At 41.2% G+C, this 22,531-nt stretch overlaps 1 protein-coding gene across 2 annotated transcripts in view; it reads left to right on the top strand.

Annotated features, from left to right (window-relative positions):
* Positions 1–22,531, top strand: part of GRM8 (glutamate metabotropic receptor 8) — a 755,282-nt gene that overhangs the window by 126,848 nt on the left and 605,903 nt on the right. For both annotated transcript variants that reach the window (XM_029233599.1, XM_029233597.1), the window contains one exon: positions 12,398–12,614. In XM_029233599.1, the coding sequence (XP_029089432.1) occupies positions 12,398–12,614 (217 nt within the window). The remainder of the gene's footprint in view (positions 1–12,397; positions 12,615–22,531) is intronic.

Here is a 22,531-nt window from a genome sequence, read left to right as displayed (position 1 = left end):
TGCCAGCTGGTGGATAAATAGTCAGTTGGAGACCAGGATATCAATCAAGGTGGATAATCACTGAAAGTCCAAGAAATCGTCAACTGAGAAACTTATTTGCACAGACAAACGTCCCTATCAAATTCTGCCTTATTTCTGGGATTCAAATCGTGTATTATTGAGTGGCAAAATGCCAGTCTAAATGGAATATTTGCTAGATTAAGTTTTATTGACTTCGATTCGTTAGTTATAATTGCTAACTTTTTATTCTTTAGTGTTTGAGTGCTGACATGCTTGGGGGGAAAGTTGAAACACAGTGGTGATTGCACAGCAAGGAAATCAGCAGAAGAGGAAAATTAAATGCTAGGTGATGGTTTGAAGTCAGCAGTGAAGGGAATGAGTTGGGGGAAGAGTTAAATTTTTAAGTGATTTAGCAAATGATGCTAAGAAAGTGCCATGCCATCATTTGGTTTTTCTAATACAACAAATCATAATTGATCATTTTTTTGTACTCATGTAAGAAAACCTCGTTACAGAAAATCTTCGCTGTCCTAAGCAACTCATTGCAAAATTCTCCTTCCCTTTTGTTTGGAAGAATACTTAGAGATAGATTTCACTTTGAAATCCCAAGCTGCTTGAAAACTTTGTTGAGAAGGTATCAGAGAAGTATCATTCACTCTGAAATGCAGTGGAATCCCGGCAGTAGTGGTTAGAAATAGTGAAATCAGGGAGTGACATTCTCCAGGTCTCTCTGGGTTGCTGGGTCACTGAGCACAGTCTTTAGAGGTGGAGAGATCCGTTTATTTCTCTTTCCTCCTCCTGAGAAGTGCCAAAAATGTGTATCATCTTGAAAGCAAAAAAAAAAAAAAAAAAAGCTAGATTATTCTCCTGGGTCAGTTCTAACCTGCTTCTCATGTCTTTTGAAATACTATCCCAAAGCTTTCACTGTCTGCGTAAAAATGAAGACAGAGTTTCTTTTTAGTTTTCAATCACCTTGTTTTTAAACTTTTTAAAGGAAACAAATATTTGAGCTTATAAGTAATATTAAGTATACATTTATTTTTTCCTGGGTTCTTGTGGTAAAGTTGTTTCTCTTCTATGGGCTTAGTTTCTGCTGGATTCATTCATTCTTTCATCGTCCACCTATCCATTTATTTGTTCATTCATTCCGGACCCCTACAAACCTCAGGATCTATGAGAACATGATGCAGTTACCTGCTGATAATTACAGTGTTATTTTCTTAAATAGTTCCGGTATGAGAATCCCAGTTAGGCATACGCTAGTTAAAAGTAGTGTGTGTAAAAAGCAGGGGAGCAGTGGTCTTTGCTTTAATATTATTCCGCCTTTAGCAAGTTTCTAAAATTAAGTACCTGTCAGTCGACTGCCCCTCCTACTCACTTGTACACATTGGGTGGTTTACACATTTGAAGGAAGTCCGAAGTGAGAGGCAATCTGTGGCTGGTATTCCATTTCCTGTTCGCCCTCATTTTTCGTGTGTCAGCTTAATGCCATTCCTCAGGGAAGCCTGCCCAATGCCCACCCCCGCCCCCCAGATGAGTTACTCTTCGCAACCTGTGCTCCTTTTTCACAGCAGTCATCACAAGTGCTGTTAAGTGTTTATTTGGGTGATTGTTTACTTAATGCCTATCTTTTCCATCTGACCATATGCTCTGTGAGGGTGGGGGGAACCATGTGTTGTCTGTGGCCCAATTCCCAGAGCCTGTCATGGTGTCTGGCACATAGTGTGAGCTAATTTGTTGAATGGACTAATCAAAAAGCAACCATTAAAAAGACATTAAATTTAATTTAACCACTAATCAGAAAAAGTGTGCATATTGAATTAACCTTTTTCATCTGTGTGTAATACTGCATATGTACTGGTTATCATTTCCTAGAAATTACAGCATACTGAAACGTGTGGAAATTAGAAAAAAAAATACGGTGTTCACTTTTTTTTTATAAGGGAAAATTGAAGATCAGGAGAAACCATAAACTAGAGGAACTATAGAACTAGTTGGAATATTAAAGTCCCTTCCTTAAAAATTGTAAAAAAAAATAAAGGTTTTAAATTCAACTTGCTATTAGAACTTTTGAAGGCATATATGCAGGGTAGTTAGGCTTAAAAACTCCCACATTGCTAGTGATTTGATAGATTATAACAACTCTTTCCCCTAGGGGCTGCTGTGCTTTCTCATTGTAAAATGTAATTAGCAGATGTAAAGAAAGGTTTATTAATCTGATAGGATATAACTATGGCTGTTTATATGTAAATTCTTTCACATTCACGGATTGCTTGTCTTTCATTTTAAATAAACAGGTTAGAAGTCAAATGTCATTAGTAATTTGATTAAAGTCATTACAAGTCTTTTTTTTTTTCTTAACAGGTCACTACTTATTTTATTTATCAAAAGATAACGCTAACTTAATTGGCCTAGTTTTAGGGTTGGAATTTCCAATAGCCAAACCAAAATGTCTTAGTGTAGATGTTCTGCCAAAAGTATTTGAAAGCATCAAGTTATAAAAAGAAAAAAAAGCAAAATAACATAGAAGCCTGGATATCTGCACCACCATCCGTCGGTTTATTTAAAATGTCTAATGATCAATGATGAATGAGGCTGGGGATGGGTAGCTTTTGCTCGCCCCTCCCGTTTACCTTCTCTCTTGCGCCGTCCGTTCACTCTCCTGGGAGGCAACTCTGTCCAGACAATGTCAATAGGTTCTTTGGCCCCTTGGTTTCCAGTGGATTTGGTCAAGGGGAGAGCCAGCAGGAGGTCAGGGAGGGCAGAGTTTGGGATATAATTTCCTGGATCCCACCCTGTAGTGTCGCCAGGGGGTGGCTGTGTCCCTCCCTCTGGCGGGGGTGGGTGGTCACTGCTTCTCTCAAATGGTTTCTGTCCGTGACTCCTTCTGGTTCCTGTAACTGCTCCTTCCTCTGGTTCTTAGGGCACAGGGGTGGCAACTGAACCCTTTTGACTCTACTTGACTATGGCTTTCCACTGTCACTCCCTCTATACTGCCCCTGCCTTGAAAATAGACCCCTTATTAACTCCCCTGAGTTACCTGAATTCAAGAGTGCCCTTGGGGCTTCCCTGGTGGCGCAGTGGTTGGGAGTCCGCCTGCCGATGCAGGGGACAGGGGTTCGTGCCCCGGTCCGGGAGGATCCCACATGCCGTGGAGCAGCTGGGCCTGTGGGCCATGGCTACGGAGCCTGTGCTCCACAAAGGGAGAGGCCACAACAGTGAGAGGCCCGCATACCGCAAAAAAAAAAAAAAAAAAAAAAAAAAAAGAGTGCCCTTGAATTCAGGTAACTCAGGGGAGTTTTCTTCGCTTCCCAGACTCATACAATACCCTTGAACAAGTGGTGATAAATGCACCCTTTTAAAACTCAGTAGAATACATCCAAGTGGATCATGTGAAACCAAGAGATGACATTGTAGTGTAACATATATGTCTACTTTCAGGCATACACACATATGTACAAAACTGCATTATTCATCTTTTGAAGAAAGTGTGCCTCCTATGACTTCGTGTTCTTCATATTTGCCTCTGAAATTTCAGATTCACCATCAGCAGCAAACCATCTTTGAATTATTTATCTACTAGTGAGAATGGATTGACCTTGTCTCATCCTTCTCTGGTTGGCTCTGTTATGGGTGCTGTGCATTTGTGAGAAGGAAGTTTCTGGTGAGAGGTAAGGCCTGTATCCTGGCTCATAATAGAATTACACTTATGACCTTAAATGTTCTAACCATCGCTCTATACTTAGTTGTGTTAACTGACCACAGGCCCTTTCACTGCGCGTGTATAATTAGATGTTGCTTTCTCTGGATGAGCTGATGTTGCGGAGAAGGATAACGTTACAGTACAATGAAATCATTCTCTCTCTCCGTGGCCACCACAATTTCCCGTTTCAATAGACCACCTCTCCTTTTCTTTTGCTAAACCCCACAGTGCATCAAAACACAAAAACTTGGGTCCTTCTCTGAATCAACGGTGGGAATTCAACTGAGAAGAGAGTCAGGGACTAATTTCACATTTGGCATTAACTTGTACAAACAGGAAATTTACTGTCTGTCCACTGTGTGGATTTCTTTGAGCAGGTCCTGGTTTGGGAGGGGAATAGTACTTCAGAAACAAATTCAGGATAGTCGTCACTCTTATTATTACTTCACACTTTGGCCCCACGTTCCTTTCTCCTTTTCCCTCTCCTCATTCCATTTTCATGAATCTGAGAGGAGCATGAAAGCTCAGGGTAGTGTGAGGAGGGGAAGGTCAGTGCTGAACATTGGCTTCTAGCCCCAACTCCTCATTTTTATCCAATTTCTAATTAAATACTCACGTTTTGCCGCAAGCAACTAGTAGTTTTAATACCAGAGAGCAGTCAAATTTGAAAAGACAAAGTTAATGGCTGTAATCATTATGCTTTTCTGGACCTGGTTCTGCAGTGAAAACAAATCCATCCCAAGACCAGGTGGCAGGAAGCTATCATAGCGATGGCTGCTGTTGCTAAGGCTAGCATCACTGAAGAAGTGCTCAGACAAGCACTACCCCCTGAGGAAGAGCATGGCTTCAAGCTGATCTTTCACTGGAGAAAACCAAGGATGCTGTTGAAAGGCACCAAGAACCCAACCCGCCAACCTCTTCTACCATTAAGGTCGACAATCAATGGATGAGGTTTTTGTAGAGATGAAAAAGCACAAAAACCTTTTTAGTAGGAATTGATGGTGAAGATGTGTGTGACTCAGGTCTTAAATTGTCTTCTGTCTGCAAATCTGTCCTCAGATGTATGTGAGTTTCTTGCAGGAAGGCTTACATTTCCTATGATCCTCAGGGGCTTCCTCTGAGCTGTGCTTTAGGGCTCATTGCCTGTCAGGGGTGTCTTGGCTTCCTATGGGATCCTTGGCAAACCAGAAACTGGGGAAAATGGACATGGGATTCATGTCATTTTAAGCAGATGTGGAAAGTTTCAAACTTAACATAGTATTTTAATGTGCAAACAGTAGGGAACTTTAAAGAGGCACCTGGGGTGGAATTGTAATCTTCTTGGGCCATGAAAGAGTATTTAGGGTGGTAAAAGTCTCTCGGCCCCTTTGCATCTCAGTAACATCCCATCTCACCCTGTCAGTCATGTGGAGTTAGATTCAGTGACTTCAACAGGGAGAGACACAGTCTACCTGAGGAAGCTGTAAGCGCTCTCAGCTCTGTCTAGAAAGTGTATGAAGCAATGGGCATGAGGCTCGGGGAAGAAATAGGGCTTGGCTGGGCCAGGGAACAGAACGGAAGCCAGTCCACTCAGTCAGGTTAGCAAGGGGAAAAGAGGTCAGATGCTGAATTGCAGGGTCCTGTGGAAAGAGTTTTAGGCTTTATTTTAAGATTACTGGGGAAATGACTGAAGGGCTTTCAGCAAGATTTTGATATTACCTGATTATTATTATTTTGTTTAAGATCAGTTTGGTTGCTGGTGTAGAATGGATTTGAGAGGGACAGGAATGGAAGCTGGAAGACCATCAGGTGGTTTCAGGAATCCAGATACCACAGTGGGTTGGACTAGGTCAGGGCATGCTGTTTTGTTCTACCATCCCTACGGCATGGCCTGAGATGACTAACTTAATGTTAGCTTATGTCTAAGTTCTGGCCAGTAGGAAAGGGGGGGGGGCATGAGAAAGGCCTGCTGTCTCCCTTTAAGGACATGTTTTCAGAAGTTACACTCACCGCTATACTAATGATCATAGCTGCAAAGAAGGCTGGGAAATGTAGTTTTCTTCTAAGTGGCCAAGTCCTAGGTAAAAGTCTGGGGTTCTATCTGGAAGAAGTAGAAAACAGACACTGGAGGACAATAATACTATTTAAACAATAAATTTAAACAATACTATTTAAACAAATATTTTTTGTTTAAATGTAATATAATATATATTATATTATATAATAGTATTAAATATAATACTATTTAAACAAATTTTTATTTGTTTAAAATTGTTTTATTTGTTGTATTTAAACAAATACAACAATTTAAACAATACTATTTAAAAAGAAAAAAATATATATGTATGTTTGTTTTTATCTTTAACAAAATAGCTAAGAAACTGTACATGAATTTCTTTTGAAATAGAACTAAGTTGAGATCTAAGTTAAACTTTTGGAATATATTAGAGTATGTCAGTCCAAGATTCACAGAATACGTAACTAATGTAGATCAAGTAATTAGTTTTATTAAGAGCTGGGCAAACACCAGATAACTTCCCAGACACATGGCTGGATTGGAAAGGATCCAGCGTGGACTTGAGACCGAAATGGGGCCTCCTACTCCTACATCACATCTCAAGCTTGGGACCCGCTTCTGCCTGCACAGAAGACTTGACGTCTCTTATTCAACCAGTGGCATGGACTTCATGCTCTCTCACACACCTGTTGTCAGTAGAATATGGAAAGCGGTGGGCTTCTGCCCCAAGAAAGGAGACCCTACCTGTTCTTCTTACCACACAGGGAAAAGAGACAAGCCTGAGCTGTGTGTGGGCAGGTCAGAGAATGAAGGCAGAGCATTATCCACTCTTGCCCAGTAAGCACAGAACTCTGACCTCTTGTTCAGTTTTCCCTCCCCTTCGGGAGAATACATAAGAGGAGGAGGTCTGGGTAGGAAACATGCATTCTGGAACTCCCCAAGAGGGATGAGGTTGAGGGTAGGAATCTCTTCTTTTATAGGCTGAAGTGAAAATATAGTGGGAGAAGGAGCAGGTTTTTTTTCTAACCAAAACAATTATCAGAAAATGGAAGCTCAAGCAACTTTTAAAGCAGGGTATGGTGATGGGTATCTTGAGTCGTGCAGTTGATTGCCGCAGATATGCTTTATTTGGGTAATGGAAACTGGCCGTATTTTAAGCACACATCATATTCTTATGAAACCTCAGCACAGGGAAAAGAAGAAATGGGAAAAAAAGGCAAAATGACAGGTGTTTCCAAATGGTGCAATTTGATGCCTTAAAGCGCTGAACCAAGAAAGGGAAGGAAAACATCCTGTAAGTACAAGTGATGGAGGAGGCTTGGGAGGGAAAGTGGATGGAGAAGAGCTAGGAGGTTAGGGCAGGGCTGAGGGTGGGGAGGCAGGGCAGCGATGTCCCTTCTACAGAGACCTGGAAGAGTGGGTGGACTGGTAGGGTTCCGGCACACTCACGGGATAATAGAAGAGAGGTGAATAAAAGGACCATTTATAAGGCGTGGGCACAGTTAAAGTCCCAAACCTGAGATGGGGAGAACTCGGGAACTAGCAACCGTGGGAGAAGACCTGAAGGACCACGGGCAGTGACTCATCATGGGAACCTGGTGAGGGCCTCAGCCGCGGATGAGGACTCAGGTAGAGAAACACGGAGTGAGGGCTGTGGCGGGGGAAGGAGATGGGGACTTCACTACTCCCTTCTGTCTTCCCCTGCCATCACATCTTCTGTAGGTGCCTCCCACGGGCCAAATTCAACTGAAAGCCTGAAGTGAGGGAGCCCAGGTGAGACAGTCACAAAGCAACCTCCTAGGACATACAGCAAGATGGAGAAGATCGAGAGGCACAAATGGAGAAGAGCCCACATGACATTTTGGTGGAATGTAGGGTAGGGGGCCATGGGGAAGAGGCTGTATCAAAATTCCTGCCGCAGTTTGAGTAACTAATTGCCTCCAGACATTCATTGAGCACTTGCTCTATTAGGTGCTGGTGACTTCGTCCCTGAGGGGCTCCTAAGCCAGCGCACAATTGTGGTTATAATGGCAGATGATGGAGGCTGCGGGACAAGGGGCAACAAAAGACAGCTCCGCCTGAGAGTGTTAGTGACAGCTTCCCAGGGAGGAGGGGGTGGACGGATGGGTGGACGGATGGATGGACGGATGGATGGATTGAAGTACAGTTTATTTACAATGTTGTGTTAGTTTCAGGTGTACAGCAAAGTGATTTAGTTATACATATAGGTATCTATTCTTTTTCAGGTTCTTTTCCCTTATAGGTTATTACAAGATATACAGTGTATAGTTCCCTGTGCTATACAGTAGGTCCTTGTTGGTTATCTGTTGTATATACAGTAGTGTGTATGTGTTAATCCCAAACTTTTGAGCTGGATATTGCATTTGTGCAGATCACCAGGTGGAGGAGAGGGGTCTCTCTACACAGAGAACAGCGTGGGCAGGGATGCAAGGTGCCATCAGGGTATGACAGCAAAGGCTTGAAGTTGGGAAGGAGGATGGGACAGAATCCGACACCAGGGCTTCAGGAGCCAGACTGAAGTGTTGGGATATTATCCTTTGAATGGGCAAGTGGGACTTAACAGAGGCTTATAAAGGATGTGACATCTTACAAAGGATGAGCTTATGCAGAATGCATTCCTTAACACCTCTTTTCTTGGTACACTCTCCTTTTCCCTCTCATTTCCCTCTTTACTTCTATGCCCCATCCACTACATTTTTTTTTTTTATTGTTGTTTTTGTTTCTGGTAGCTGAAACCTCCAGGGTGAAGGGATTAGTTAGGATGGATTCAGTGTAGGGAAAAGAAAAAGAAACATTCCAGATTTAAAAATAATTCCCACTTTAGTTGCCAGTAGGAGTTTAATTTGAGGGTAATGGAAATATTGGGGATACCAACACAGAAATTAAAATACTGAATGAGCCAATGCTTAGTGGTCGACCACAATAAACTAAAAATGAGATGCGACTCCGTGACAATTTGAAAAGTCTTGAAATATGCTCTGTATACCCTGGCGTCTGTTATTGTAGGCTGAGACACAGCAAGAACTGAACAAATGAAAATACAAACACATACTCTCACATTACTTTTCTGCACACTGATCCGCAAAGAGAAAACTCTCCAAGACTTTGCGGAGAAAGTCCTTTACCTAATTATTCAAACAGTCATTTCTTATCTGCACTTTTATTTTATATACACTTTACACCTGTTTAATTAATCCTACACATGATGCTGACTGCTAATTAAACAGCCCTGAAAGTGACTGACTGAAGGTAGTAATTTGAGATAATTAGTTTTGGTTTCAAACACTAGATTTTCACACTTTGTGCTCATTTTTAGAAAAGGGTGGCTCATTATTATAGGCAGGGTGGGGGCTGTGTAGGGCATTTTCCTGCTGGACTCTGGGCAGCTGAGGAAGTAGGAGGATTATTATACATCCAAATAGGACAAGGAAATGGTAGAGTGCCGTAGAATTTGCTAGAGAATGCTCCCCATCCCCTCCTACACACACACACACACACACACACACACACACACACACACACACACAGAATCCCTTCCAAAATGAAGGTCACGGGCTTCCCTGGTGGCGCAGTGGTTGAGAGTCCACCTGCTGATGCAGGGGACACGGGTTCGTGCCCCGGTCCGGGAAGATCCCACATGCCGCGGAGCGGCTGGGCCCGTGAGCCATGGCCGCTGGGCCTGCGCGTCCGGAGCCTGTGCTCCGCAACGGGAGAGGCCACAGCAGTGAGAAGCCCGCGTACCGCAAAAAAACCCAACCAAACAAACAAAATGAAGGTCAGGCTCATGGACCTTTTCCATTAGAACATAGAAATGAACATGCTCTTGATCTCTGGGAAAGCTTTACCTAGTAAAGTGTAGACCTCACTGAATCATCCATTGTCTCTTTCCCCGGTCCTCTAGAAGCAAGCAAGAAAAGGTAGAAAAAATTCAAGATTTTGTGTGTGGTTAGAGATTTGGACGGGTGTCCTTGCTAAGTAGTTATCTGCTACAAAGACACAAAGCCTAATCAAGGGGACAGTCTATCAAGAGATGGCTGGTGTATCTGGCAGAGAAAGCGAAAGGGCAAAAAGGAGGCAGGTCAGGACTAGTTTTCATGATCCCACAATGTTAACAGGCAAGTTATTTTGGTCCTACCGGAAGAATTGGGTGTGAAATAGGCTAAATCATTTTTTGTAGGCCATATAGATAGACACAGGTTACACAGAAGCGGAACAAATCCTGCAGCACCCTGGAGAGCTCCAAGCACATTCTTTTACTTCTCTTCCCGGGGCAAGGAGGCTTTCATGTCTTAGGATGTTCAATGTCACTTCACTGGCTACCAATACGGAGTAGGACTCTCTAGACCTAAGAAAGGTTTGGATACAGATGTTGAGGGTTTATAAAGGTGTCAAGAGGAGAGTCAAAACCTCCTTGTGACTTGGGAATCATATGGCCAGGGAGTGATAAGTGATGGTTGGATCCCAGAGTGTGTAGCCCTGTGCGGGAAGATGGAACGGCAGCTTCTTTGACATCAGAGCACTGACATTAGCTGCAGGATCTGATGGAGAGCAGAATTAATGGTTTTATGTACAAGTCAAACCTGCATCTTCAACCAAGCAACCTGAGTTAGTGCATCGTGGAATCATTTTGACCTCTGAACTTTCACACCACAGCAAGGCAGCAGAGGAGTAATGAGATGCACGTCTCTTAAACTCCAGATCCCACCGTATTATTGCCCACTTTTTAGTTGTTTTCATTCATCTCACAGGAACCTCAAAAGAAACAAGTCAAAAATTGAACACATCATTTTTGTCTTCCAGAATCTCCTCTTGTTTTTCTGTCTTGGTAAATAGCAAACATCGTCTACTCAGATACCAAAGCCATAGAACTGAGAGTCATTACGCATTCTTCTTACACCTTTCCTTGTCTTTTAGATACTTACAGGTTCTACACCCTTCCTTTTTTCCACCTGCCACTGCCTTATTTCAGCTTTTATACTTTCTTACATAGATTTCTGTAGTAGTTTTCTAACTGGTTGTCCTGCATCTAGTGTGGTTTCCCTTTAATTCAGTTTATCTCTAAGCATAGTATGGGTCCACCTGCATCGGATTCTTCTGGAGGGCATATTAAAATGCAGATTCCTAGATCTCTAGACATACTAAGTCAGAATCTTTGGGAATGGGGCTGCCCAGGTGGACACTGAAATTTGAGGGTTGCTACTCTCCCCCACTGCTGCCAATGTGATCTTTCTAAAACAAAAATTTGATTATGTCATTTCCTTGGTTACAATCGTGCTGTGCTTCCCCACGGCCTTGGTAATAAAATCCACACTCCTTGTCATACCCGACTAGCCCTTCATCCTCTGGTTTCTGTCTAGCTTTGCAGTTTTCCTTCCTGACATTCCTCCCTTGGCATCCTGCATTCCCACCATGCGAAATGCTGCAATGCCATACCATGCCCTTTCTTTTCTTTCTTTTTTTTTTTTTGATGTGGACCATTTTTAACGTCTTTATTGAATTTGTTACAATATTGCTTCTGTTTTATGTTTTGGCTTTTTGGCTGCAAGGCATGTGGGATCTTAGCTCTCCCACCGGGGATTGAACCCTCACCCCCTGCATTGGAAGGCGAAGTCTTAACCACTGGACTGCCAGGGAAGTCCCACCATGCCCTTTCTTGACTCTATGGCCTTGGACATGCAGTTTCGTGTGGCTGAAACGTCCTTCCTGGCCTATATGCCAGATTTCCTGCATCTTCTGTGCTCCATCTAGCCTGCATGTCCTTCTGCCATACTTCTTTAACATCCCTGTATTCTTCTATCCTAGCACTTTTCACTGGTAGAGTAAGAGTTTTCACTTGTTTATATGAGTGAATATTGCATTTCAAACATTTTTAGGGGTAGATTTATGGCATGCAGTTAATTTGTTTCTCAGCTTGAATTTATTTAAGAGAAATGACATACGATCTCTAATTTTGAATATCTTCTAGCAATTCACCCTTTTTATGTCAGAAAATAGTCTCTTTTCCTAAAGCAATTGTGGTATGGATTCCTGTTTTGTGATTTTTTTTTTTTGAGGGTTGGAAGGCTGGAAAGATGTTATAATTAAAAGATACATGGTTAGCTATTCCCAAATCTTATTGTGGTATGTAGTGATTATATCAATAAGCAGTGGCTAGACTTGCAAAACTATATATTTAAAATACTTTACCAAAAATATAATCTTAAGACTGAAATGGTATCAAGCGTAAAAATAGCCTCATGTTAAATTCTCTGTTCATTATTATGTAGCCTTTATGTCCTAAAGCCAAAGATGATTTCAGAGGTGACTTTTTCTGAAGCATGTATGTACATTTCATGTTCATTTCTGCCTCATTTCCACGCCAGAACTTATCATGTACAGAATAAAAAAGCAACAAAAACAAAAAGCACAAATGCTTTGCTTTGGCTTCTGAAACAATGGGACCTGAACCCAAACTAAATTCTGTCTTACTGTTTAGAAATGTGCTTTGAAAGAAAGCGAGTCCACAGACCCTTATAAAATACGTTCTAATTAAATTGGTGGTCATGAAACCATATTTCGGCTGCAGGCTGATCTGTCTAGGTTTCTGGTATAGCTTTGGCTATTTAGTCTCTTGTGTGACAATCCATCATTTGACAGCATTCCTCATGGGTTGAAATGACCTGTCATTTGTTTCGCAGATACCTCAAATCAGCTATGCATCCACAGCCCCAGAGCTAAGTGATAACACCAGGTATGACTTCTTCTCTCGGGTGGTCCCCCCTGACTCCTACCAAGCGCAAGCCATGGTGGACATTGTGACGGCACTGGGGTGGAATTATGTGTCAACATTGGCTTCTGAGGGCAACTACGGAGAGAGCGGTGTGGAGGCCTTCACTCAGATCTCGCGGGAGATTGGTAAGCGTATTATTTATCAGATTATTGCATTTGGAGATGACAGGTTGCAGAAGTCTGAGCACCCCCAAGAGCTCTCTGATCTGTTTGGGATAATTAGAGCTCCTAGAGATACGTGACCCAGGCTGTCCACTCTAGGGGGAAGCTGGGTTTATTATAAATGATTTTGTTGTTCTTGGTCTATCAAGGTGACACTTTGGTGCTAATTTAGGAATTAGAGCTCCTGACTCAGGCGAACATTTTTTAAAGCTGTCATTTTTGACGAGGGACTTTGCTGGCACATTAGAGCCACTGTAAATTTGAATAAATGACATACTATTTGATTGTTCTAGATGGAGGTTTACATTAGCAAGTCATTAAATTTTTTTAAAAAGGCAGTGGAATTTAACATCCAACACTAGAGGGAATTAAGACTGGTAATCATCTTAAAACAGTACTGAAGTAGCCCCCAAGGCTATACATAAGCGATATTTTTATTCTCATATTTCACTTTTTGAATTTTTATTCTTACCTCAAACTCTGAAGCTTACAGTGGGATTAAAGGGAAAGATGTGAAAACTTGGTTAAAACAGGGTGCTCGTGAACTCTGTCCCGGGTTTTTTCAAGGTTCTCATCCAAATCTCTGTAGGTGTTTTACTACGTGTATATTTAACCATGAGGCTTACACTGCGTGGAAAAACCAGAAAACAAAAACAACTTAGGGCACAAATATTATTGCTGACTGGCCAACAATATAACTTTGTGGATGAAAGGAGACATGTTACCATTACTTAACAAATGCTATTGTTCTTACTAAGAATTACTGAATAAAATTTGCATATTTTTCTATAAAAGTAATAACAATGTTTTGTCGAAAATTTAACGTGCCCTTTAGCTGTTTTTGAGTAATTTTGAACTTGCAGGAAATTATATTGATAATTTATTGTTTTTCTTAGAAGCTTCAGTGCAGGAAAAGACCATGGGAGTGATTTGGGCTTATTCCCTAATTAGCAAAGACCAAGTTATTGGAATAAGGTTTTCTCTTGAAACACTTGAAGATGCCTGCGATCTGTTCTTCTGCATATAACAGAACATGGAAACTTATTATACATAATATTTGGTGTGTTTAACATTTGTTCCAGTGCTGTGCTGTTACAGAAAATGTAGAAAAGACCTGGTTTTGTTGGAAAGATTGGCTTAATTTATTTAAGGGACAACTATTCATTCCTGTTGTAAATATCCACGATGCCATAACCTGTGCTGTTTGGAATTTTAATTTATATCACTACTGCTATAAAGATGATTCAAAACATGCAATTGAACTTTAAATGAGGGTAAATTACATTACCTTCTTGGAAAAGAATCCCAAGTTTATCCTTAGGAGAAATGCCCACTCAAATGAAAGCAATAGCTTCTGAAAGCAGGGTTAATGCATTATTTAAGTTCTCACCAAAGTGGTAATTAAGTTTGGGTTCTCACCAAAGTGGTAATTCAACGGCAGAAGGAAACTAATAGAGTATGTACTGAAATGAGAAGTTTTCTGCAGTGATCCTGTACATTCTCAACTATAGGGCACATTTTGTGTGCACGAAACAGATTACTATGAAAAATTCAGTACAAGACATGATTTGCCAGTTGTTGAAGCATCTGATAAAATGCATTGTTCTAGAAGTTAAGTGAGATCGCAGTTTTACTCTTCTTACTAAAAAAGAAATATTTTGTTTTCACTTTTAAGGAGCATTGCTCTTCTCAGGTAACTGTCACCTAAAAGGATTCAGACGGTACCATTAATTATTGCTGTCTCTATCTTAGTCATTAGTACGGGAGAAAATAATTTTAGTGCCTTGTGTGGGATGCTCTTGATAGAGCAACATGTTTCTTCTGTGTTGATCCTTTCAGTATTCTGTGACGTGATTGGCTTTCCATTCTATTTCAGTTCTCACTTATCTGGGGAATGGAGGAGGGCTGGGTTGTCAATTAATATGCAGAATACTGAAAAGGCCAAATTAGTACCACACTAGAGTATGCCATGGAATATATTAAATATCAAAATCATCCCTCATTTTAATGACAAAGATTTTATCCAGAACAAAAATAGCTGAAAATGAAACCTTTTACATGACAATGATATTAATGGGAATGGCATAGGGTAGCAACTTAACCCATTCTGAAATGATCTGATGCCTCTAATGAAAATTCATTAGTTCTATAACATTTGCTCCTCTTACTACGACGTTGATGACATCTCTGTCATTGTGTTACTAGTGTTTTTAAAAATCTTAGTCTCTTGACTGAGAAGGAGATGTATACATTCATTTTTTGGAGTGTCTGCCTATTAATGAAATTGTATATTTTCCCGATTCTTCTAAATTTTCCTGTACTCTGTTCAGGGTTTCTCTCTTCAAGAACGTTGATTGCCAAGAAATTTCAGTGTAAATTGAGGCTTCCTATGTTTTGTCTCTGATTAATTCTGACAGATCATAATGGAATGATAGTGAAAGGAAAATCTGTTTAGTGATACAATGCCTGTACGGTTTGTTTAGAACGTTTTTCATTTTAACAAAATCTGAGACTTGGGGAAGTGTCCTTCGTGAGTCTTGGAGAACGAAGTTTATGAGTGAATGATGGTCATGAACACAGATGCCCGTGATGTCTCTTCTCTGGTCAGGATCCTTCTCAGGGAGAGAGGGACAGGAATTATTTGATAAAATAAGACAAATAGCCTCTTGATATCCTAGCTGTTATAATCTCAGCCCCTTGACTATAGCATTTTTATTGCAGAAGTCAAAAGAAAAATATTTGGGATCAACAAGTAGCACAATTTGACTGGATCATAGTTTGTGTAGTGAGGTATGGAAGACAAAACTGGAAGGCTTTGTGACAAGGACACATAGGTGAGCACTTTACCTCATAGGATAGTAATTTTATCCTTTATTTTCTAGACAGTGGAGAAAACTACCGAGGAGAGAGGGGTCTACTAGGATATGTATTTAAGACTTTGCTAATGAGAAGCGAAAGATGGGGAGACCAGTTGAGCGGCCTCTATAGTATCAGTCTTAGCCTCACATGGGGTAGTGGTAATAGAAGTGGAAGAGGGAACAGACTTGAGAGGCACTTGGAGGTGGAGTCTTTGGAACTTAGCAATTGATTGGAATTAGAGCTCGAAGGTAAGAAAAAAATTAAGCTTGAAATTCTGAAACCGGGCAATTGGGAAAATGCAAGTGCCAAGAATAGAAAAGAGACAGTGAAGTGGAAAGGTTGGTTTGGGGTGGGAAGCATAGTTTGGTTATGAACCCAAGAAACTGTGAGTACTGGTACATACCTTTGTGGAGAAGAGCAACAAAGAACATTGATCTAAAGCCAAGGCAGGAATTGAGCTATAGATCTGAAGCTCATTCAGATTGATAATTGAGGTGGGAAGGGTAATTGCTGAGGTAAAACATGTAGTAGAGTGTGAATTAAAGGGGGTGGAAGATACACTCTTGGGGAGAAGCTTTACATAAAGGTATGGGATGACAAGCATTGGTGAGGATGTAAAGGAAAGGGAAGCCTTGCACACAGTTGATAGGAGTGTAAATTGGTACAGTCATTATGGAAGATAATATGGAGTTTCCTCAAAAATTAAAAACTGAACTACCACATGATCCAGTGATTCCACTTCTAAGTATATGTCCAAAGAAAATGAAATCAATATCTTGAAGAGATATCTGCACTCTTGTGTTCATTGTAGCATTATTTACAATAACCAAGATATGGAAACAAACTGAGTGTCCGTTGATGGATGAATGGATAAAGAAAATATATGTAAAATGGGATATTATTTAGCCTTAAAAAAGAAGGAAATCCTGCCACTTGTGACAACATGGATGAACCTGGAGGACATTATGCTAAGTGAAATAAACTAGACACAGAAAGATAAATACTGCATGCTGTCACTTATATGTGCTCTCACTTATAGGTAGAATTTTAAAAAGTCAAACTCATGAAAGCAGAGTGTAGAATGGTGGTTGCTAGGAGCTGGTGGGGGATGGCAGGAGAAATGGGAAGACGTTAGCCAAAGGAAATCAACTTTCAGTTAAACAGGATGAATAAATTCTGAAGGTCTAATGTACAGAATGGTAACTATAGTTAGTAATACTGTATTGTATACTTGAAATTTGCTAAGAGTTGATCTCAAGTGTTCTCACCACACACACACACACAAAAATCTATGTGAGATGATGGAGATGTGAATTAGCTTGATTGTGGGTAATTATTTCACAGTGTGGACATAGATCAGAACATCATGTTGTACACCTTAAATATATACAAGTTTTATTTGTCAATTATACCCCAAAAAAGCTGGAAAAATAAAATTAGTATAAATGAAAAAAAATGAAGATTTGGGAATAATGGGCTAGATTTAGTAAGGGAAAGCTAAGAATAGGGCAGGGTGTTCTCTTTTCTCTTCTCTTGATGGGTTTGCGGCCATGGGAGGGCTCTCAGTCTTCTTTGAAGTTTTCCATGACAGGCGATGGTAGGAGCTCTTGATGAAAAAGTCAAGGTTGTTGAGCAGGTATTCATAAGAGAACAGGAACTTTGCCAGAGGGCACAGCTGAAAGAAAGTGTGTGGTACAGTGGCAGAGAATCAAGGAATGTCCCTGAGAGCGGGTATATTAGGGCTGCCATAACAAAACACCACGAACTGGGTGGCTGAAAGCAACAGAAACATAATGTCTCACAGTTCTGGAGGCTAGAAATCTGAAATCAAGGTGTCGGCAGAGCCATGCTGATTCTGAAACCTGTAGGGGAGAATCCTTTCCTGCCTCGGTAGCTTCTGGTATTTGCTGCTGATCATTTGTGTTCATTAGCTTCATCTGTCAATCCAGTCTCTGCGTCCATCATCACGTTGCTGTCTTTTCCCTTCTTGTTTCTGTCTCTGTCTTCTCTTCTTATAAGAGTGCCAGTCATATTGGATTAAAGGCCCCACGCTACTCCAGTATGACCTCATCTTAACTAATTATATCTGCAATAACCCTATTTCCAAATGAGGTCACATTCTGAGGTACTTGCTGTATCTTTTGGGGAGACACAATTTAATACCCATAACAGGGGGTGGTAGTGATGAAGGGTGTACTTAGGGAGATAACTCCCAGTGACAGGGATGGGAGGTCGGCCAGGAGGACAAACAGTTAGCAATAAAGCTGAGGGGGGTGCTCTGTAGACAGAATTTGGTAATGGAGCAGACCATAATATAACCAGCTCAAAAGTTCCTTTTGAAGTGCTACAGAATTTTACTCTCCCCGTCTTGACTACTTGGGTAGATGAGGTGACCTAATGGATAACTCAGGGTTCCAGACGGGGGTGGGTGGTGGGATCCTTGTGTCTGGCTTTCCCAGGACTCTAAGTAGTCAGGAGCCTCCTAGTAGGATCACAGTGGACACTCCCTCTACAGTGGTGTACCGGCTGTTCAGCCTCCCTGCTTTGTGTAATTCCAAGCTATTGTTCTTTTCAATGACACCTGGGAAATTTTGGACATCTAGAGTCTTTTCTGGCCTAATTTATTTTTATTTCCCCCTTTGGTCTCTTTTGGCTTGAGGGAAGGGAATAGCTTAGTTGCTGCTGGTGGTTAAGACTTCTCCATCACCTATGTTACACATCCTCAGTTGTTAGGACCACAGTCCTCTATGTCTGTCTTGTTTTAATGCTTTGATATGATGTTTTCATTGATATTATAATAAGAAGGTTAATAATACATACCCATGCCTTTCTGTCATAAGGTCTGAAACTTGTAGTTTGTGACTCAATAAATGACTTCCTTGAGGCTTTAGACAGGTTCTTTCCCTTCTTTGTCTTACCTTATTATATTATTTAAAAAAGAAGACAGGATAATAAATGTTAGTGCTGCCGCGATCATTCTAAGGGGCAAGGAAGCTAAAGCTTTATCTTTGAAGATAAAAGGAATCTGTGATAGCATTTTATCTTTTCACTGTGGATTTGCACAGTATGGCAACACACCTCCTTTAATCAGTCATCGTGTTTATGAATGGTTTATTGAAGATGACAGGCCTGCGAGTCGTCATCCCACACATTACAAGGGGCAGAACAGACCTGATTCTGTCAAATCTACCATACGTGACTTTTTTTCTTCTAATTTGCAAATGCTGGAAGCTTCTGACTATTGTCTGATGTGTTCAGAATCTTAAAATCTCTGACTTGGAAGGGATCACAGAGGTCTTTGGATTGGCACAATCTGTTTGAAATGTTAATGCAATAAATCAATTTAATTAATTCATTTTTGTGTGTATAAAATGACCGACACTTGCCAAAACATTTGATAGTAATTTATTTTCGGTATGGGTCAAGAAATAAAGTAAGGGAAATTTCATTCCACCTCTACAATGGAAAAGTGCCCTCTGATCATTTTAAGCTATCTCAGTACAGTTTTAAAATAAAGTGTTTTTTCCTCTTGGGTTATAAACAAGAATCAAGTTTCTATTAACTGCAATGGATTTGCTTCAAGAATAAAACAAAGTATTTTAAGTGAGAGAAATAAAAAAGTACATAAAGAGCAGCTTTTTCCCATAGATGTTCATTGCTTTGGAAAAATGACTTCCAGCAGGCAAAAATCAATTTGACAGAAGTATTAATGTTGTAAAATACTGTGAATGAAAGGAAACATTTTAATTCAATTGAAATTTTTACTTTATATTCCTACAGCTGACTTCCATTGATAGCACATTTCAAGTTGCAAATCATATTTAATTAATGTTAACACCAGGTAATTGGCAAGAATAACTTCAAAGGAGGGCTGAGGAAATTGCAAATTGGAACTGCAGGTGCAGCGATCCTGCGGAAGCTTTATAGGGATCCAAAGAAAGTGTATACGATTTTGACAGTTACTGCAGAACTTGATCAAATGGAACATCATTTCAAAGCCGTTCTTCATTCTGGCCTTGCTTAATATTTAGGGCTTGGGAACTGCTAAGTAGCAACAGCGGCTATTAATGTGAAATGGCAAATAGCATTCAACAGGTGCTTTGAAACCCATGACTCTAACGCCGTAGTTAAGTATTTAGTAAACAATGGCAGTTTGATGCAGTGGAACACACCTCGGAGTCAAAAACGTGTCTAAATCCCCCTTCTTCAATTATGAGACTTTGTCTGAAGATTAATTTCCTTGTCTATAAAATGGTGGCCCTCTGCTCAGTGATCACCATGTGCTAGAATACTTGTGAAATGTTCTTTATAAACTCTAAAGTGCTATTTGATATCAGGTATTACTAGTGAAAGGAATGGGGATAATACAGATTTTTTTTCCAGAATGTGTGGCAAAGCTGTAGATTATTATGAAGGTGGTGGATGTGCTGCCAGTGTGTAGGATAAATAGCCAGGGAAGGCTTTGCTTGATTCATTAATTACCTTCAAACTTAGTCATATTCTGCCTGAAAGATCAGAGAGGAGATTTTGAGTGGCTCCTGACCGCCTACCCTCTCCGTTCTCTTTACTAGCCCTCCACAGCTGCTGTGGTACATATTCTACCCTGTCTTAATCTTGTCACCCCTGGCTGTTGAATATTGCTTATGGTGTCACCAACAGTTGTGTTTGCTTGGGTCTGATTGTTCAGGTAGCACATTGTTCAGATATCAGGACAAGCTTGAGGTACCTTGCCTCATCCTTAGTGATGTGCTCTCATGAGTCCCTGAGCTTAACCCTGTGGAGTCACTTGCCACTCTGATCATAATGCCAATTTCTCTGTATACCTCTTCCTCCAGAATGTGTTTTTCTCAATGGAAGGACACTCCGCTACCCCAACACACAGCAGAGTGCCTGGCATATGCCGGGTGCTTCATGAATTTCTGTTGAATGACCATTGTCACCAGATTCATGGCTGTGTGGGCGCTGTGAGCCTAGTGGTCAGGCTTCCTCAGGCTCTGGGAACCGAAGGGCAGAGATGGTCCCAACAATGGCTTATGCATTTTCTTTGCTAACACGTAACCTATATGGGAAGCTTTGGTCTTCCACATTGTTGAGCCAATCAGAATTCAATTTTTTATTACTGGAAAATACCAAAGCCTGTAATCTATAGGTTCAGCCCACCCTGGATCCCTCAGGCCAAACAGTGCTGGGGAGTGGCTAAGAGCTCCTTATCGGCTGGGTTTGACTTCCAGATCTGTCACAGCTTAGCTATAAGACCTTGGGTAAATTACTTACTCTTGTTGTGCCTCAATTTTCTTATCTGTACAATGGGGATAGCAATTGTATAAGAATCAAAAGAAATCATACAGAACAATGTGTAGCTCGTGGTATAAGCGGTCAACAACTGCCAACTCGTATTGTGTTAGGCATCCTTGCTGATGGGTGATCCAGGAGTTGTCTTATTGCCCGCAACCTGTGCCCAGTTTGCTCAGTGAGCAAATAAGAAAGCAGAGTGAAGCCTACGTAAGAGCTCAAATAAAAGCAGCCAGTCTTCCTCATTCCTGAAACTTGCTTTGTACCTCCTAGCAGAGACCGATCCTATTATTATTTTTTCTTAGCATGACTAATATACTACATAGAATAGTGTTGGCACCTAGTTGAATGCACGAATTAATTAAATGCCAGTCAGTGTTGGCTCACCAAATATGCTTTCTCCTCTTCCTTTTGAGCCTTCTATATATTAACTGACTCAGCCAGCATCTATTGTGTACCCACCATGGATCAGGGCATACTTGTTCTAGGCTTTCAGGATCTAGAGATGAATCACGGCCTCTGCTTCCTAGCTGGTTACTGTGTATCAGAGGTTACAGAGATGTAAACAAACACTTTCAAATGAATGTGATCATTGCCTTCATGGAGGCATCATTCAGAGGCATTGGCCAAGAGCACAGTGCCCAAGAGAGGGCATCCTGCAGTTAATGTAACGAAAAGACCTGCCATGAGGCAGTGGAGGGTGACAGTTTATGGACCCCAAGCTCAAAGGGAGTACGCTGTGTGATGTGAGTGGAATGAATTTAGGTAAGTTCAACACAAGTTCTTGAGAAAAAGAGACAAAAAATGCATGTAGAATATGATGCCAACTTTGTAACGTGTGTATTTGTGAAATGATTAATGTATGTAAAAAGTACACACAGTTTTGACAATTCTCATTTCTTGATCTATGGATGGATACCCAGATGTGTCCATTCATAGATAATCAGTGTCTGACTTGCTCTACGGCTTTAGCCCCTGTTCTCCCCGGTCACTCCCACCCAGCATCACCGATGCCCTAGGCAACAGTTTCAGTTTTGTTCAGTTCCCGAGTTTTAATCAGGGCCAATAGTTTGTCCTGACCTTAGCTTACAAGTTTCTGGGCTTTGGAGTGATTTTGCCAAGACGGACCCTGTACCTGGTGGTCCCAGGCTGAGCCCTGAGCTCCCTTCTAGGTTGCAGCAAACTTACAGAGCTGTCTCACCCTGACTCATACTCTGGATCCCTAGGAGTGGGGCTCTGCCCCAGACTCTGACCTCTGAGGTTGAACCACGACACACTGCCTATTCCTTGTCAACTCCTTCCCCTGACAGGGTGGAGGTGTCTTGTCTTCTGCATGACTCATGCACTTGTTGAGATCTGACTGTGCATGAAGCCATTGAACAGAGTCCTGTCTATTGGGTCCCTAGTGTGTGCGGGGGTCCTGACCCTGTCTAGCTTGTTGTCTTTATATTTCTCTCATCCTTTTAGTGTCGTATCCCTAGAATAAAAGTTCAGTCTCAGGGGATGGTTTGAGTTTCTCTCTCAGAAATTCCCATTTAAATGCTTAGGAAGGGTCAGGGTATGTCATCAACAGGGTTGTCCCTGTTTCGAGTTATTCTTTTCCTGCTCCCTAACTCTTATTGCCAACTGTACGAGTTTCCTAGGGTTGCTGTAACAAAGTACAACAAACTGGGTGGCTTAAACCACACACACACACACACACACACACACACACACACACACACACACAC

The sequence above is a fragment of the Monodon monoceros genome, unplaced genomic scaffold (genome assembly GCF_005190385.1).
Source record: "Monodon monoceros isolate NGI ecotype Baffin Bay Population unplaced genomic scaffold, NGI_Narwhal_1 Super_Scaffold_2, whole genome shotgun sequence".
Taxonomy (NCBI): Eukaryota; Metazoa; Chordata; class Mammalia; order Artiodactyla; family Monodontidae; genus Monodon; species Monodon monoceros.
This window is presented reverse-complemented; position numbering and strand designations above follow the sequence as displayed.